The sequence below is a fragment of the Euleptes europaea genome, chromosome 1 (genome assembly GCF_029931775.1).
Source record: "Euleptes europaea isolate rEulEur1 chromosome 1, rEulEur1.hap1, whole genome shotgun sequence".
Lineage (NCBI taxonomy): Eukaryota > Metazoa > Chordata > Lepidosauria > Squamata > Sphaerodactylidae > Euleptes > Euleptes europaea.
In genome coordinates this window covers 141591866-141609892 of record NC_079312.1, presented here as the reverse complement: position 1 = coordinate 141609892, position 18027 = coordinate 141591866, and the positions used below count along the sequence as shown (strand labels likewise).

Sequence of the window (18027 nt, the reverse complement as noted above, 5' to 3'; positions counted from 1 at the left end):
CCCTTTCTCTGAAGATTAATTTACTTTTTTTTTTAAAAGCAGTAAATAAAATACATACAGCATGACCCATGCAGGGATTGCCCTGATTTTTCCCTGGCTTCTCCCTAGCGCACAGGCACAGATATGTGTGTAACCAGTATTTTGGCTATTACAGGAATTGGAAGGCACATTCACCCAGTGAAACATACTTAAATTTATAATGCTATACTGGAAAAGTGTATAATAGTATCAAGTGAATGTAGACAAATTCATATAAGATTATAAGGCAGACTGGTTTAATAATGGTCAGTTTTATTATGTAAGTTTATAATACTTATACTTTGAGAGTGAAAGACTGAACAAAAAGCAGTAAATTCAATGTCATAATGCAGTAAACACAACGTTATAAAGTCATAATAGCATATCATAGAGAAGATAGCAAGAGGGAAACAAAACTGTTTATGGTCACCCAGTTAAATCTTATTATTGTATATTTTAGATTTGGGGCATGTATTGTATTGTCTGCATTTCTTTTTGTTATGTAGTTTATATTTGTTTGTATTTTTATAGTTATGAAATAAAAATTTAATTAAAAAAGAAAGAAACATACTTAAAATTGAGTAACCAGACATGGATCGTCCAGGCTAGCCCAATCTCGTCAGAGCTCGGAAACTAAGCAGGGTCAGCCCCAATTAGTATTTAGAATGGGAGACCACCAAGGAATTCCAGGGTCACTATGCAGAGGAAGGCAATGGCAAATCACCTCTTTTAGTCTCTTGCCTTGAAAACCCTACTGGGTTGCCATAGGTCAGCTGCAACTTGACAGGATGGGGGTAAGGGAAGCAGGTACCTCCTGATGTTCATAATGGTGTGATATTGAGGTAAAAATAGGGCTCTTTTAGGCCTAGTGACAATACATTATGCCCTTGAATATGATACACACTACAAACAATCTGCCATGAAAAGAGCTAACTGTGCTGTTCCTCAACTACCATTGTGCTGCTTATTTCTGTATCTTCCCAAAATTTTGCTTAATGAAACACAAACCTGGGATAGTTAAATTTGAGTCCAGTAGCACCTTATAGTTCAACAAGAGTTCAGGGTGTAAGCTTTTGAGAGTCAAAGCTCCCATGTCAGATACAGTAGAACAGAAGTGGAGATCTGAGTCCTTTTAACCTAGTCAGAAGGTGGAAGTGGTGTTGTAAAGAATGCTTGTAAAGGAGACAAAGGTACAATTGATATTTATATTTTAATCAGCTTGATTAGAGCAGAGGGGAAATGCTTGGGGGCAGAAAATTAGTATCTGTAATGAGATAAAAGTCCCATGTCCCTATTCAGCCCTGGGGGTCCATTGTTCTGATCTTGTGAATTAATTAAATTCAGCAATCTCGCTCTAATCTGCTCTAATTCAGCAGATTACATTGTACCTCTGCAACCTTTACAAGCATACTTTACAACACCCCTCCCACCTTCCGAATAGAATGGAAGGACTTTGACTCAAAAATTTACATCCTGAAACTCTTGTTGGTCTCTAAAATGCAACTGGACTCATCACCATCATAACTTTATTATGGTCATTGACCAGTATTACAAAAGGAAAAAGTAAACAGCAGTTTAGTACTGGACTCAAATATAACTGTTCTACTGCATACAAACAAGGCTACCCTCTGAAACCTGAGATACTTACACTGCAGTTGCAGATTTAATTTCACGTTGTAAACTAAGGAAATGAACCTTTGCCACAGTTGAGACCTGCTTTCTCCATAGAGACTTATTGCTCACTGCACAAGATTTTGTTTCAGATAATATCAGTAGGCTTTGCTCTAATCCATTTATAGAATTTGCATCTATTTCACCTTCAGTTTGCTGTGGATTAAATACACTAAAATCTAGAAAAGATAAGAAAACTGGTCAGGCATGTAAAATGTATCCCTAGTGAGTAGATCATTGGTCCATAATACTTGATGCTGTATTAGTTGAAATTGCCTGTAACATACCAAGATTGCAAACCTATGCATCCTTGGAAGTAATTTTCATGGATCTCAGAGGGATTTAGTTCCAAATGAATAAGCATAGGTTTGGCCTGTAAGTATCCCACTATATACTCAGGGATATACAGTACATTTTTTCTGTACCTTCCAGGAGGTAGAGAAAAGTGGCATGATTAATTAAAGAAATTAATTTAAAATGTTTAAAATCTGGCTCCAGAACAAAAACCTCGATTACAAAATGATATGTAATGATCTTCTAATGAGTTTAAAAGAATGTGATTTAGTATCATTGGTATAAATGCAAAAATCGTGTTAACAATTTGAACATAATAGTCATAAGAAAATGTATAACAGAAGCTAATTCTAGTTGTTTGTCACCTGCTTGGTCAATTTCAGCTTCAACTTCTAGCTTGAGGAATACATCTTCCAAGGTTGACATGGAAACCCCATAGGAGATAACACCCAAATGAGACTGAGTGTCTAGATCAGAAAATAATGCTAGAAGAAGAAGGGAAAGATGTTAAACTACTTCTTGGATATAAAATTGCATTTCCTTGCAAACACATTGCTTCAGTTCCTTAAATTGTTTAGTGTAACATCAGCAAAGTTTTCTGAATCACTACTGTTTAAGAACTACGTACAATATAAGTCTTATGCCACATAAAACAGGAGACTGACAGTCCCCGTCTTTGGAGGTCTTTAAGCAGAGGTTGGATGGCCAAATGTTGGGAGTGCTTTGATTGTGGGATCCTGCATGGCAGGGGGTTGGGCTGGATGGCCCTTGTGGTCTCTTCCAACCTTGTGTGATTTTGTGATTCCTAGATTACAATATAGGGACTGATGGGGTTTTCGTTTGGTTGGTTTTTTGTGCTAAATTTTGGAAAACATTCTCCCTACCAACCAAGTTTTTTTTTAATGTTCCTTTAGAGGGAAAAAACCCAAAATTATTCACATAAATATGACTTTATGGGGAGAAACCACTGGGGTTTAGATGCCTCTTTCAGAATAGGGGGCATTTCTCTATTCTATGTAATAGGGCTAATGCTAAAGACTCAAGGCTAACGTAAGTCTTCTCACTTTTGTCTTCCCTGGGTTTCACTGATTCCCTCATCTTCTGCCCACTGGCTATTTCACTGGTCATCAACTACGCTGTGAACTGTACCTGAAAACTTGTCCATGTCTTTAAATGGTAAGGCATACACTTGTTGCTCTTCATTCTGTTTTAACAAACTGGCTCCAGGAATATGCTGTCTGACCAATGATGATATACCTTCTGTGTTACAGTACCTGTCTATGTGCATACTATGAGAAAACACATATATACACGCAAGGTATAATTATTATTGCTTAAAGATAGACCTCATTATCATTTTTAGAAAGAAGACACAAAAAATTCTGTAAGCCAATTTAAAGTGAAGATGTATTATCAAAACCCAACTAAAAGAACAAATATTTATAAACGTTTATTGGATAATCTAAATTCCTAACAGAAAATATTCAGATTTTGACCACAAATAGAGCATCCAACTTTACTGGATTGTGGACCACACATAACAAAATGAAATGGGCTTGTAAACTACTGAATGTTACCTCAAACGGTAGCCAATTCCCCATTTTGTTTTAAGGAAGAAAGAGGAGCCAACACATTTCAGCAATCCTTGAGAAATCACAGCTTTCCGATCTAGAAACACAAACAGAAGGCATCCTTAGTCATATGAGTTTGTACAGAAACAACCAAGAGAACAACAAGCTGGTCTGTATAATAATCTGCTTTATTTATGCTCTGTATTATTTAATACACAGTATAGTAATGGATCTTACCAGCTATAATGTCTGCTTCATCCATAAAATGGGTACTAAAGACGGTCACTCGATTAGATTTTCTTCTTTTCAAAAGGTTCCAAACTGTATGTCGTGAGCATGGATCCATGCCAGCAGTTGGTTCATCTAAGAGCAATACCTAAACATTGAACAGGAAAAAGCATACAGAAAATACGAACTATTCATTTTTAGAGTAATGAACATGACACACACAGAAGAAATGGAGTTGCTCTAATATCAAGGCAAGATTTAGCGCAGGCAGCCGGGGCTATAATGCAAAGTCTGACTGAATATTATCAATCAGACTTCATGGAAAGCCTATCCATCCAACCAACCAACATTTATTATGACTGAGAGATCAGTCAACAACAATTTAACAGCACCGTTTACATACAAATGTAAAATTAATATACAAAGATTAAAGTCCAGAGCCTTATTGTGCTGTAATTAATTATACATAAAGGTTATTAAAAAGTCTGGAATATCTTTTTTCCTGTGGACAAAGTCTCAACACAGAATTCGGCCACTTTAGAGGTAGTCTCACTGGAGCAGTGTGCAAGGGGGAGATGTGTGTAGAAATTTTCAGATCTTCCTGGGAACTTGGATCGAGTAGGAGTGAGATATGTGGAACACATGTCCTTATAAAATGGACAATATAATAACACATGTTCCACTGTTTCAACTGTGTTCAGTTGGCAGGTACACAGACATTGAGAGTAGGGGATACACAAATATATCCCTTCCAGTAGTGCTGCGGGGCAGGCAAATAAAGCAGGCTGCCATATTTGGGGAATTCTAAAGCATAAAGATAGTTTGGCAGCACAAAGTTTTGACTGGGATTCCCTACCAACAGATAGAAGTGTCCCCGAGCTCTATCAGCTTGAAGAGCTGTATCCCAGATTCGTTGTTTAAGTATTTCTTTAACTCACAAGAAGCTGAGACAGAATATTGCTAAGGGGGAGAAGCTGAGAAGTTGTATTTTATTCTTGACCACATCCATCCAACTTGAGCAGTAGCTATCCAAAAGAATTAAGGAGGTTAATCCAGCCGGGTTAAGGTTTAGCTTGCGCCAAAAACATATAGCTTGATACCAGCTATCAGCTTCAAGTGAAATCTGCCCCGATTCTATTTTAAGAATTGCATTTGGTGTGCAACAAGGAACCAAAAATGCATCTAAGGAATTTAGTCTGAACTGCTTCCAGATTTGTGAACTGTGCAGTAGTTGAGGTGTCACTTTACCTTAGAAAACTTAAATGTGAGTCTCCTTTCAAGAAGAAAATCTCTGAATAGCTGATACCAGTCTTTGGGCACTCTCGATAACCTTGGTCATCTGAGCCTTCCATGAACCTGTCGATTGAAACACTGTCCCTACGTATTTGAAGATCTTCATCTGTTCTATGTCATGCTCATCAATCTGCTATCTATGTTTAACATATCTCCTGGTGAAGACTAGAATTTTGGTCTTTTGGAAATTTATTGTAAATTGCTCATTTTTGCAGTATGCAGTACAAGCCCAAAGGGCTTGTCTAAGCCGTACTTCAGAATAGGATAGAACGGCTGTGTCTTCTGCATATAGTAAGGCGAGTATTGGTCTGTTTGATGTTTGGCAGGTGAAAATCTGGATTCGACAGAGCTTGAATCATTGAATTAATATAAAAGTTCTGGCAGAGGGGCCAGAATACAGCCTTGCTTCACTCCTTTCTTGACAGGGACAATGGAAATTAGGTGGCCCTGTTGGCTACATCTTACAGTCAGAAAATGGCTTTCGTGCAACATATGAATAAGAATGAGAACTCTTTAATCTACTGAGGAGGCTTCTAATTTAGCCCATAATCTATCCCAGACGATACTATCAAAAGCCATTTTATAATAACAAAGGCCTCATAGAGCATCCTGTGCAACCTGGTGCTATATTTCATTGCCAGATGATGTAAAATCAGGCATTCATCCAGAGTAGAGCAACTGGGCATAAAGCCCGCTTGTTCTTCGACAATTATGTTCTCTCTATCTAAGCGACCCAAAACTTCCAACACAACTGTCTAGAGTAAAGCTTACTCACTACACTGAGCAAGCTAAGTGTCAGGTCCTAGGGCCAGAGGCAGAGGAGCGTAGTCAATAGCAGTCTTGAGTTCAAAGCCAAGGTATCAAGAGAGTCCAGGTACAAATAGCCAAAACATAATCCAGGAGAAGGTCTCAGTCCAGTCCAAGTTCATAGGTAAGCCAAGGGTCAGAAGCAGGTAAACAGAGTGCTAAAGAATAGTCAAAGTCCAGTCCAAAGTCCAAGATACACATAGGGGTCCAAGCAGGTAACTCACAGGTAATACGGAGTGAAAACACAAGTTGTTCCCACATCAGCCTGGCTGCTAAGGGTTGTTTAAATAGCCCAAGAGGACCCAGCTGTTGCTGATTCCTCTGACTCAGCAGTCCTTGCTGGAGGGAGCTCATCTTCCTCATTGCTGTCAGCTGGCATAGTTCTCGTAGAGCTTGCAATCTCACACTTCTCCAAAGCTGGAGGAGGAGGGTTCTACCCCTTTGGCGTCACTGCTGTAGCGGTGGTGGGGGACTGCTGCTGGGTCCAGGTAAGTCCTCTGCCCTGGGTAGTTGTAGGCATGGGTCACAGTCATCTGCCTGTGCCTTCCCTGCCTGCTGTGATTCCTCCCTGTCACTGGCAGCAGTTTCCAGCTCTTCTACTCCTGAGGAAGCCTCACCAGACTGATCTCTGGCAGAAGCTTCAGCAGGCTGACCCATGCACTAACTGGATGATAATTAGAGGGGTTAGATTTATCCACTTTTATATATATTAGCAAGAACAGCAGTTGATTGTGGTATCAACCATAAATTGTTATTATCGAAAATTAGAATAAAAATGAAGAAAAACACTAAAAGAGTCATAATGCAAAAATAAACCTAAACAAAATCCTGAAGACCATGTGAAGAAGAGATTTTCATTAAAAAGTGCAAGTGAAAATAAGCAAGAATAACTACGAGTTGAAACCAGAGTTATTATTAAGGAAGAATGTAGCTAAGAGAAATGAAAAGCCTCAATGGATGACTGATAAAACAATTAAAATCGCTAAAGACAGTCGAGAAGCAAAAGGAAAAGGTGACACAAATTGAAGTCTGAATGCAGCATTCCAGCGACTCGAGTAGCTTTAACAAGTAGCTCATGTCAATCACCTGTCAAAAAATGCAGGTTTGTGTGTGTGTGTGCATTGGGTGACCGTGAGGGGGCGGGGCAACGTGTGTGCGGGGGGCCCCCTGCCTATTCTCCCCGCCACTCTTTTTGAGTGTCAGAGCCAAGGTCCTGAGCAGAGAGAGAATCGAAGGTTTCATAAAACCCCTGTATGGGTTTTACACAGAGACATGCAAAGAGAGGAGGGAGGGGGAGAAGGGAGGGGGGAGAAGGGAGGGGGGAGAAGGGAGCTTTCCCCTTATCTTTTGAAACACAGCACACCAGTTTTAAGCTTCTAACAGACGAGGTGTCTGAAGCACACAGTGTGGAAGAAGCAGAGTTTTAGGGGGCAGCCCTGACTGACAGATACCTTATCTTTTTTTTCTAAGCACCTCCGTGCAAAAAAACCTGCCATCTTATGGCACGTCGGCTGTCTCTGGAGAAAACTTTCTATGTTTTCTATGGAAAGAGGGGGTATCGCCCAGAGGGGCAGACCTAGAAACCAAACATGCTACAAGGGAGTGATTGACAACCCCAAGGCAGCAGGGGCGGGGGAAAGAGGGACAGGGCTTTGGACCTTCTACGGCAAGCGTGCAAGGGAGGGAGGGTAAGATGGTCGGAGGAGCCTTCTATTTTTTTCTAAGTGGTTGAATGAGACCCTAGACTAGAGCATAGCAGCAGCAGGGTGGGGGAGGGGGCTCAGACTCCTGCTTGCTTAGCTGGCCCCTGTGAAAATAAAACACAGAGGAAAGTTTTCCTTTCTTAAACTCTCCTGTTGAAAAGAGAGGTTGGATGGCTAATTCATGTGAACAAAACACTCACACGGGCACCCCTGCCACCGAGCCCTGAGAGAGACCATACAGACCCTTCTGTTTTTGGCCCACATGTGTGGGTTTTTTTTTAAAAAAACACACCTAACGCTGACCCTGCCAGGCAGCCCTTTCTGACCCAACTCGCAGGGAGAGCGGGACAGAACGCTGATCTTTGGCACATAGGTCAGGGGCGGCAAGCCTGGGTGCCCCGCTGATTTTTGTGGAATTCCGAGCTGGTTTAACTGAAGACCACTGGGGGTGCTGTGCCGGGAGCATGTCATCAGGAGGGGGGCGAGTGACCTATCGCCGAAAGCATCTAGGGGAGGGGATGAAGGGGCTGTGATCCCCGAGGGCATACGGGGTGGCAGGGAGGAAGCGGGGCGCAAAATGCCCCCCCATCGAAATAAGGTTCTGACACAGGGTGGGAGGCACGCCTCGGGGAGAGAGGCCGCCGATGCTCGATAGACAGAGGGCGGGGTGGGAGGCCCGGCGAATGGGCTTAAAAAGGGAGGGAGGTGAGGCGGTCCCTCTGGTTTTTTCCGAACGCAGAATGGACACGCGCTGGAAGCATCCTTTCTCGGCCATCTTGGCGGGTCCTGGAAACTGCGGTAAATCGTACTTTATTAAAAACCTGCCCACCCACACAAACTTGACGCTTTCTGTCTTCCCCGAGAACATAGTATGGCTTTTTTTCTGCCGCCAACCCCTGTACGACGAATTACAAGTAACGTTTCCCCTGATCAAGTTTGTGGAGGGACTCCCCTCGAGCTTGATGACGATGACCTGCTGCCTCCCGAGAAGAGAAACCTGATTATTCTGGATGACCTGATGGGGGCGGCTTCGGGCAGCTCGGAAATCGAAAACGCTTTCACCCAATACGTGCATCATAAAAACATGAGTGTCATTTACATAGTCCAGAACCTCTTCACGCAGGGGAAGTCGGCGCGCACCATCAGTCTGAACGTCAAGTACATCATTTTATTTAAAAACCCTCGAGATAAACAACAGATAGTCACCCTGGCCCGCCAGATGTACCCAGGGAAAGCTAACTTTTTCCTGGAGGCCTTCGAGGATGCGACCTCCGAACCCTACAGCTACCTCATTGTCAATCTGAACGCTACCACGCCCGAGGCCTACTGGCTCAGAACCGGCTTTTTCCCACCAGCCCTCCCCGCCAGCTATGTTCTTAAAAAATCAGAAAAGGGGTGTGTCAAAAGACGCTGATGGCCGCTCTCCGGCGCATTTTAAGGAAAGGCGGGCGGTGAAAACGCATGTGCCGTCATGTCTGCCTGCCTCAAGAGGAACGGGGACCTTTTGAAAGTGGTCTCCCAGAGTCTTCCCCCTGGCTCAGGAAAGCTATTCTGGGCCTGGCTCCCAACGACTTCATCAAGGCCGTGGCGGAGATCGCCCTGAACGTCTTGAAAGGGATCAATCCGCTGCCCCCGCATCAAAAAGTACTGAACATGAAAAGATGACATTGGAAGCACATCTGTACTACTACTCAAGGAGATTAGGCATCTGGCCCAGAATAATGAATCAGAACCCATAGTTGCCACTCTATTCCACCTCAAGGGCCCCGTCCATATTTCTAGCATATCTGTTATACAGAGCACACTTCAGCCAGCATGCTGTCCAAATTAAACAACAAGGGCAAATCCTGCTACTGGAATAGTCATGAACACATGTGGCTATTTTCACTTTATCAACTAGAATATTAAATCTGAAAGGTAACAATTTCTGCAAATCTTCACTTAAAACATAAGCAATGCAGATAACCTTATGTTATGTACAAATATTACAGTGTATTATCCTATTAACCATTCTACTTCTGTCCTACTGGTATTTACCTTGGGGTCTCCAATAACTGCAAATCCAATTGACAGCTTTCTTTTCTGTCCTCCGCTAAGTTTTTTAACTTGGTTATCTTTAATAGGCTGCATATCCAAGTCCAATAATACTTTCTGCACCTTGTGAAATAAAGCATAAAAAGTATTTTACAGTATTTTAAACAAGTACAAGTTGCATATACTTTTATTCATTTGTATTTTCATCATGCCAAGGCTTAAATTGGCTTATGAAAATTGTGTATCTTGTGGCAATAGAATAGAAAATGGCCATGAATTATGCATCAGAACCAAACTCTACTTTAATTACCAACACCCAATTTAAAAAAGCAATTTGAAGATTTTATTTCAGTTTTAAAAAGATTATATATGTATTGTCATCCCATTTTCAGATTTTTTTTAACCTCTATAGCAGATAATATCTAAAAAAGGAAACAGGTTCTTATGAAATCTGCCAGATTTTATTTTCTAATTATTATGCTATGACTAAAAATGCTTCAGCTGCTATTTCTCTTTTCTACTACTTACCTGGATGGCCCAGGTGAGCCTGATCTTGTCAGATCTCAGAAGCTAAGCAGGGAGGCCCTGGTTAGTATTTGGATGGGAGACCACCAAGGAATACCAGGGTTGCTGTGCAGAGGAAGGCACTGGCAAACCACCTCTGTTAGTCTCTTGCCCTGAAAACCCCCAAAAGGGGTCGCCATAAGTCGTCTGTGACTTGACGGCACTTTACACACACACACACACACTACTTAGATTATGAACAAATTGTATTAAATTATACCTGTGTATCAGCTCAGTTACTCACCTCTTGTATCATATCATTCGGAGGTATACCTTTAATTGAGGCAACTATTGATAAATTCTCTTCCACCGTTAATACATCAAAATATATGTCTAATTGTTGACACACTCCTGTTATTTTTCTCACATCTAGCATTTCATCTATTTCAGAAACTCTGTATCCATAGATTGATGCAAACCCTAATGCATAAAATAAATAAAGAGATCAAAACAGTGTTGCTTGCCTGTAACTGTTGTTCATTAAGTGCTCTTCCATGCAGGCACACATGGGAACTGCACATGTACAGGCCAGCCATGGAGAACTTTGTATGAAAAGCTTCTAGAAGATATAGGACACTCCCCCTCCCCAATGGCCATGTGATGGAGGGGCGGGGGAGTGGCCATCCCTCAGTTTTCCCTTTGCCGCCATGGTGATTGGTAAACCAGGCAATGAAGCAACCTACTGCGGGGAAGGATGTGTGCCTGTGAATGGTAAAGCCTCCTCTCCTTGGCCACCAACGCCAAAGGAGACCAATGTCGAGATGAGTCCGAGTGTCAAGGTTGAGCTGAACCCGGGCTCCGTCTACAGTCTTGAGGTGGGGAGCAATGGGGAGGAGATGGAGACTCACGGCATCGAGGAGAAGGTCAAGGCTGAGGAGAGTCCCATTGAGGCAGTGATGGAGTTTGTCAATGAGAACTCTTTGAAGGGCTTTGAGTGCCGTCCAGTTTTGTATTACGAAATCTTCTTTGTCATAGAAGCGGTGGCAGAAGTAGATGGAACTACCAGAATGGATGCCACAGAAGAAGTAGAAGTTCCCTTCTTAACTTTGTCCACAGGCTTGTCAACAGAAGTAAGAGCTTTTTCCCAGAGGGAAGCTTTTAATCGCAAGGCCCTGTCTTGATGGGCCTTCGTTGTTAACAAGGCACAGGAAGGACATATCTCCATAACATGGGTTTCACCAAGACAATGAAGGCAGTCTTCATGCTTATCATTAGAAGCCATTTTAGTCCCACACATAGAACATTTCTTAAATAATACCATCGCCAATGAATAATACCGGTGACAATGAGCAAAAACATCTGAAAGCTTTCAAGTCTGATATCTGCGGCTGGCCTGCACGGCCCCATGCAGGATTGCACTGAAGACATGAAGATGAACAACAATTACAGCTAAGCAACACTGTTTTTCATCGTTGTGGTATCTGTGCAGTCCCGCATGGGAGAATGGCAAGCTAACCACTCAGGAGGCAGGAGTGTGGTTGCTACACAGTAAACATTTTATTAAACAATAGACTGTGGAGTAAATACTCAAAAAAACTGTGGTAGGGGGCATCTGGGTGGATTGATTCCCCTCGCACTCGCTCACTCAGCAAATCTGTGCCACTTGACTTCCGGGTCAGGTGACCCCCCCCCCGTTGCAAGCGCGAAGCCGCGCTCCTGCCGTCCGCTGCTACGGGGCGCAAAATTAGCCCCGGGAAGAGCTTGCAAGCGGCACCCCTCGGGACAAGAGGGGATGCAGTCCTGGGTGCCGGTGGCGGATCTGCCATGGGAGCGATAGCCGCCGAGAAATCGGCGGCGGTCGCTCTGGCGGATTCCACCGAAGAGCCGGCGCCATCTTAAAGAAGACGGCAGGAGAGAGCGAGGTGGGACCTGACTTTTTGTTTTTTGGATCATTAATAAAGTTTTTTTCCTTGACTTTTAAAAATCACTAACTTGGGGTGTGTGGCAGATTTTTTGTGTTGAAGGACAATTCTGAACTATCTATAATTCAGTTACGCTTTGTCGCTGTGTTTTTTGGCTTTTTGCCAGTTGAGTGACGCACTCAAAAAAAAAGTTTCTTTTAAAACTAAAGAGCATTGAACTAAGAGAAAGGAATTGGAGGATAATCAAGTGACATGGCATAGAAACTTTATAGTGGTCACAGTGATTGTTTTCTCCAAAGTGGTTTGATCTGAATGAAATGAAATAAAAGAAACTTTCTGCCCCCCCCTACCTTTCCTTGGATTATAATGGATTTGTAACTTCAGTCTCCAGTCTTTTTTGGCTCACCAATGGGTGAGAAAGAGAAACACACTAAGGACATTTTAAAAGACACAAAGTTGGTGGTACAGCCTCCTGTTAGACGGTCCTCTGTGACTCAAATAACTCAGACAACCAAACAGACAACCTCTCCAATAGCAACAACATCTATTGCTGCCAAGATGCCTTTAAAAACTAAACCTGAAGTGACTTTGACTTCTGTTTTTGAACTGCTAACTAAGACTCATCAGGATGTCACAGAAATGAAACAGGCGCTATCTCAGAATACAGCTACTATAGCTCAGAATTCAGCTGCAATAGCTGCCTTGCAGGATACAATCTCATCTTTGGCTGTCAGGCAAGACAGGGTAGAAACCAAGCTTAAAAAAAATTCACAGGAAACTAAAGAAACTAAGAAGAAGGTGGATACCCTGGAGATGTCAATAACATCTGTAGCTGACAGACAAGAGACCCAAAATGATCAGATGGCAATGATGGAGCTCAAGATAAAAGAATCTTCTCTATGTATTCGTGGATTGCGAGAGAAAATTGAGGACCGGGACCTGCGTAGATATCTGACGGTTCTCTTGGCAGATTTTTTGCAAGAATCTGAAGAGGTGATTGCAGGGATGATTGTGACAGCCTATAGAATAAATTCAGCATATGCAACCAGGAATAAAGTACCGAGGGACTGCCTGATTCAACTGTTTTCTAGAAGCCACAGAGACTTAATACTTAACACTCACTATAAAACACCATTGAAAGTTGGAGATGAGCCACTGAGGCTGCTGAAAGAAATACCTGCAAGATTGCTGAGGAAGAGGAAGGATTTTATGGAGATTGCCCAGCGTTTAAGACTCAGTGGAATCCAATATAGATGGGAATACCCGCAGGGTGTCTCTTTTATTTTTAAGGCGAAAAGGTTTAAGTTCACGGAAGTGGATAAGGCAGACCAGTTTTTAAGAAGATATGATGCAGAACTGGTTAAACCTCCCAAGTCAGCCAAACAAGTTCCACCTAGAGAATCTACAGAAGAAGAAAAGGCATCTGAAGCTTCTGGTGGTGGAGATTTGCCAGTAGTTTCATCAGAGGACTCTCCAAGTGACGATCCTGAAGACTGAAGATTGAATAGATATGGGGGGTAGAGGGGGGTTGCAGTAGTAGGAGTCAAGTATGTATTTTCTGTGGAAATATATGGAATCTAATTGAAAATTTGATATGTTACAGGTTATATCTTGGAATGTTAATGGATTGAACTCCCCCAACAAAAGGAGGAAAATATTTCATCATTTAAGAAAATCTAATGCTAATATTATTTGCTTACAGGAAACGCATATACTCCCAAAGGATGTTTTCAGGTTGCAACATGCCAGGTTGGGTACTTTATTTACGGCTTGTAATGGGAGTAAAAAAACCAATGGAATAGCTATGTATATACCTGCTTTATTACAACCAAAAGTTATTTATCAAGATATAGAGGGAAGAGTTTTGATGTTGGAGGTAACAATTGGTTTCCAAAAGGTATTGCTTGTGGGAATATATGCACCTAATACAAATCAAAAGGTATTTTATGAGAACTTAGCACTATTATTAGCTGAATATGCTATTGAAAAAATGATATGGATGGGGGATTTTAATGGAGTCAAGGTACCTAAGGTAGATAGATCTGGGAAAAAGAAAAAAGCAAGTAATGAAGGAAAGTTACCAGGGATTTTTGATGTTCTTACAGATCAGTGGGATATGTTTGATGTCTGGAGGTTGACACATGGCAACATGAAGCAATATACTTTTTTTTCACAGAGACATCTCACGTGTTCCAGGATAGATATGGTATGGATGTCAGAGGGTCTGGTACAGAATTTAGAAAATTGTGAGATTTTACCTAGGGTATTGTCAGACCACAACGCGGTATCAGTTAAAATTGAAATGGGAAATAGAGGTTATAAACCCTGGAGAATTAATGACTTTCTTTTAAAAAATAAAAAAAATTGTAGATAAATTGAAAACTGAAATATCAAATTATTTTAGAGAAAATATAGATAAAGGTACCAGTGAAGACATAGTTTGGGACGCTGGTAAAGCAGTAATTAGGGGATTTTTAATCCAACAAAATACAAGATATTATAGGGAAAGGGAGAATAAGAAAAAATGCATATTAGATGAAATAAAGCAGGCGGAGAGATATTTAAGTAGATTGCAAGATAAAGGGGCTAAACAAGAACAACAAAATAAGATTAGAAATTGCCAACATCAATATGAATTTTTACTTGCTGAAGAAATTGAACGAAAAGTTACGTATACTAAACAAAGATTTTTTGAACATGCTAATAAACCAGGTAAAATGTTAGCTTGGCAAATTAAACAGAAAGATAAAAAACACCAATAACTCAAATAAGAAGGGAGGGCGAGATAACAAGAACTAAAGAGGAGATAGTAGATACATTTGTGAAATTTTATACAGATTTATATAAAAAAAGTTAGTTTCAGAGGTAGAAATGGAAGTTTACCTTGCTAAATGGGATTGGCGAAAAATAACACAAGAAAATAAAGAACTTTTAGATTCTCCAATAACCAAGGATGAATTGGAGCAGGCTATAAAAAAAAGTAAACTGAATAAATCTCCTGGACCAGATGGTTTTACAGCATATTATTATAAAACATTTAGAGAGCAATTAATCCCCTATCTTTTGGAAGTTATGAATTTAGGGATAACAAAAGGTATTATCCCTCAGACCTGGAAGCAAGCAAATATAGCCTTAATACCAAAGGTGAATTCTGATATATTGGAAGTTAAAAATTATAGACCGATTTCATTGTTAAATATTGATTACAAATTATTTGTAGCAATTTTAGCTACTAGATTAAAAGGAGTATTGAATCAATTAATACATGATGATCAAGCTGGATTTTTACCAGGAAGACTGATTAGTCAAAATGTTAGGGTGGTAATAGATCTTTTAGAATATGCGGAACAAGACACAACACCAATAGCTTTTATATTTTTGGATGCCGAAAAAGCCTTCGATAATGTTAATTGGCAGTTTATGATTAAGGTATTAGAATATATGGGTTTTGGTGATAGTTTTAAAACTGCCATAAAAAGTATATATACATATCAAACAGCTAATTTGATTGTGAATGGGTCTTTATCACCAAAGATTGAAATTCAAAGGGGAACGAGACAGGGCTATCCTCTTTCCCCTTTACTTTTTATTTTAGTATTAGAGGTTTTACTGAATAATCTTAGAAAATCTAATGATGTAGTAGGGGTAAGAATAGGGAGAAATCATTATAAACTTAAAGCTTATGAGGATGATTTAGTATGTTTTTTGATTGACCCGATTGAACAGTTTGACAGATGGAATAAAATATTGGAGGTTTATGGAAAGATTTCAGGTTTTAAAATTAATAAGGCAAAAACAAAAATTTTGGTTAAAAATATGACTCTTTCACAGCAACAAACATTGATCAAAAAGTCGGGACTCAATATTGAACATAAAGTTAAATATTTAGGTATATGGTTATCGAATAATAATCTTAATTTATTCCAGGACAATTATGTGAAACAATGGCAACAAATAAAAAAAGATTTGATAAGTTGGGGAAAAGTTCCTTTATCACTTTGGGGAAGAATATCAGTAATTAAAATGATGTTACTGCCCAAAATGCTTTTTTTGTTTCAAAATTTACCAATAGTGACAGGGATACAGATATTTGAGGAATGGAAAAAAGTTATTTTGAGATTTCTTTGGGGTAAAGAGAGACATAGGATTGCATATAATAATTTAATAGAATTAAGGGAGACGGGAGGATTGGGATTACCGGATTTAAAAATGTATTACCAAGCGGCATGTTTCACCTGGATTATAGATTGGATTCTCTTGGAGAATCCAAAGTTATTAGAATTAGAAGGATATAAATTACGATTCGGGTGGCATGCTTATTTATGGTATGAGAAACAGAAAGTGAATAAGGAATTTAATTCTCATATTATCAGGAAAAACTTATTACAAGTATGGAATAAATATAAAGATGCTTTAGAAAGTAAAACTCCCGGTTGGATAAATCCTATAGAAGCTTTTATGCGAACAGGTGCACATTTAAATTTGGACTGTGATATTTATAGAGAACTGATAGATTATAGAGATGGGATATGGATATTGAAAACACGTGAAGAACTTCAACTAAAAGACTGGTTTATGTATTATAAATTAAATGATGTTTTTATTAAAGATAATAGATTGGGATTTAATCATACTAAGTCCAACTTTGAGATAGTATTATTGAAAGGTAATAAAGGATTGATTGGTAGGATTTATAAAGTACTTATAGAATTGAACTTAGAACAAGAAAGGATTAAACCAGTCATGTTGAAATGGATGAGAGATCTAGGATATAATATTGATTTGGAAATTTGGGAAAAGCTCTGGAAAAATGAATTTAGGTTTACTATTTTGAATGAAATAAGAGAAAATTTATATAAAATGTTTTATAGATGGTATATAACCCCGGTTTTATTAAGTAAAATGAAAAAAGATGATAAAGCGTTATGCTGGAAATGTGGTACTGATATAGGAACGTTTATGCATAGTTGGTGGTTTTGTAAAAAAATTAGGAGATTTTGGCAATCAGTTATGAATGAAACTAATAATCTTATTAAAGTAAAAATCAAGCGAGATCCCGCTTTTTGTTTATTGGGTATTCCAAATAGAGAATTGGATAAAGGTGATAGAGTCATATGCCAATATAGTTTTGCAGCAGCTAGAATTATAATTGCAAAAAACTGGAAGCAAACGAACAAACCTTCAATTAGAGAATGGAGAGAAAAATTATGGTTGTATATGCGGATGGCCAAAATTACAGCATCTTTACATGGTAAAGACATGGAGGAATTCAAAATTATGTGGTCAAAGGCCGCTGCATATTGGGATAAATCGGCAAAAACGGATTTTAAAAATATAGTTAACGAATTATAGTACAATGTGATTTTAATTAATGTATAATAATGTGATTTTTTCTATTAGTCACTACACCCCATCGGAAGTCTATTGGTGATGGGCACTGTGGTGGGTGGTGGGTTTTTGAAGTAGGGCGTAATATATATTTTTATATGTATAACAATTTATGTATAACAATATATGTATAACAATATAAATAATATATATCTTTATATGTACAATGTAATAACAGAACTGTACGCTCTATATATGTTTGAACTATTTTTTGTTTTTATTTTTATTTTTATTTTATTATTATTATCTTTTATTATTATGTATATTTTTTTCTTTTTTTGTTTTATTATAAAAATCAATAAAAAAATTATATATATATAAAAAAGCAAATCTGTGCCACTTGAACTGGTAAGATTTCCTAGTGGATAGTTTCCTAGATGCCAGAAATTCCTCTGCTACCCTGTCCAAAAAAGTAATTACAGCAGGAGCAACCAAACTGCGAAGTAGATTGATGTGATGTCGTGATGCAGCACCGGACCTATGAATAAGAGGTCTGGGGATGGGGGAAGAAAAATTTCCTTCCTCTGGCCAATCTCCATAATGTGGGGAACCATGGCGTCTTTGGCCAGAAGGGTGCTATGAGGATCATGGACG

At 39.6% G+C, this 18027-nt stretch overlaps 1 protein-coding gene across 1 annotated transcript in view; it reads right to left on the bottom strand.

Annotated features, from left to right (window-relative positions):
* The window catches only part of ABCA5 (ATP binding cassette subfamily A member 5), a 138328-nt gene that overhangs the window by 49059 nt on the left and 71242 nt on the right, over window positions 1-18027 (bottom strand). Inside the window, exons 12-18 of the mRNA XM_056855217.1 lie at window positions 10428-10603; window positions 9623-9742; window positions 3792-3930; window positions 3561-3651; window positions 3133-3272; window positions 2349-2468; window positions 1667-1868 (exon numbers count right to left, since the gene is read on the bottom strand). Coding sequence (XP_056711195.1) covers window positions 1667-1868; window positions 2349-2468; window positions 3133-3272; window positions 3561-3651; window positions 3792-3930; window positions 9623-9742; window positions 10428-10603 — 988 coding nt within the window. The remainder of the gene's footprint in view (window positions 1-1666; window positions 1869-2348; window positions 2469-3132; window positions 3273-3560; window positions 3652-3791; window positions 3931-9622; window positions 9743-10427; window positions 10604-18027) is intronic.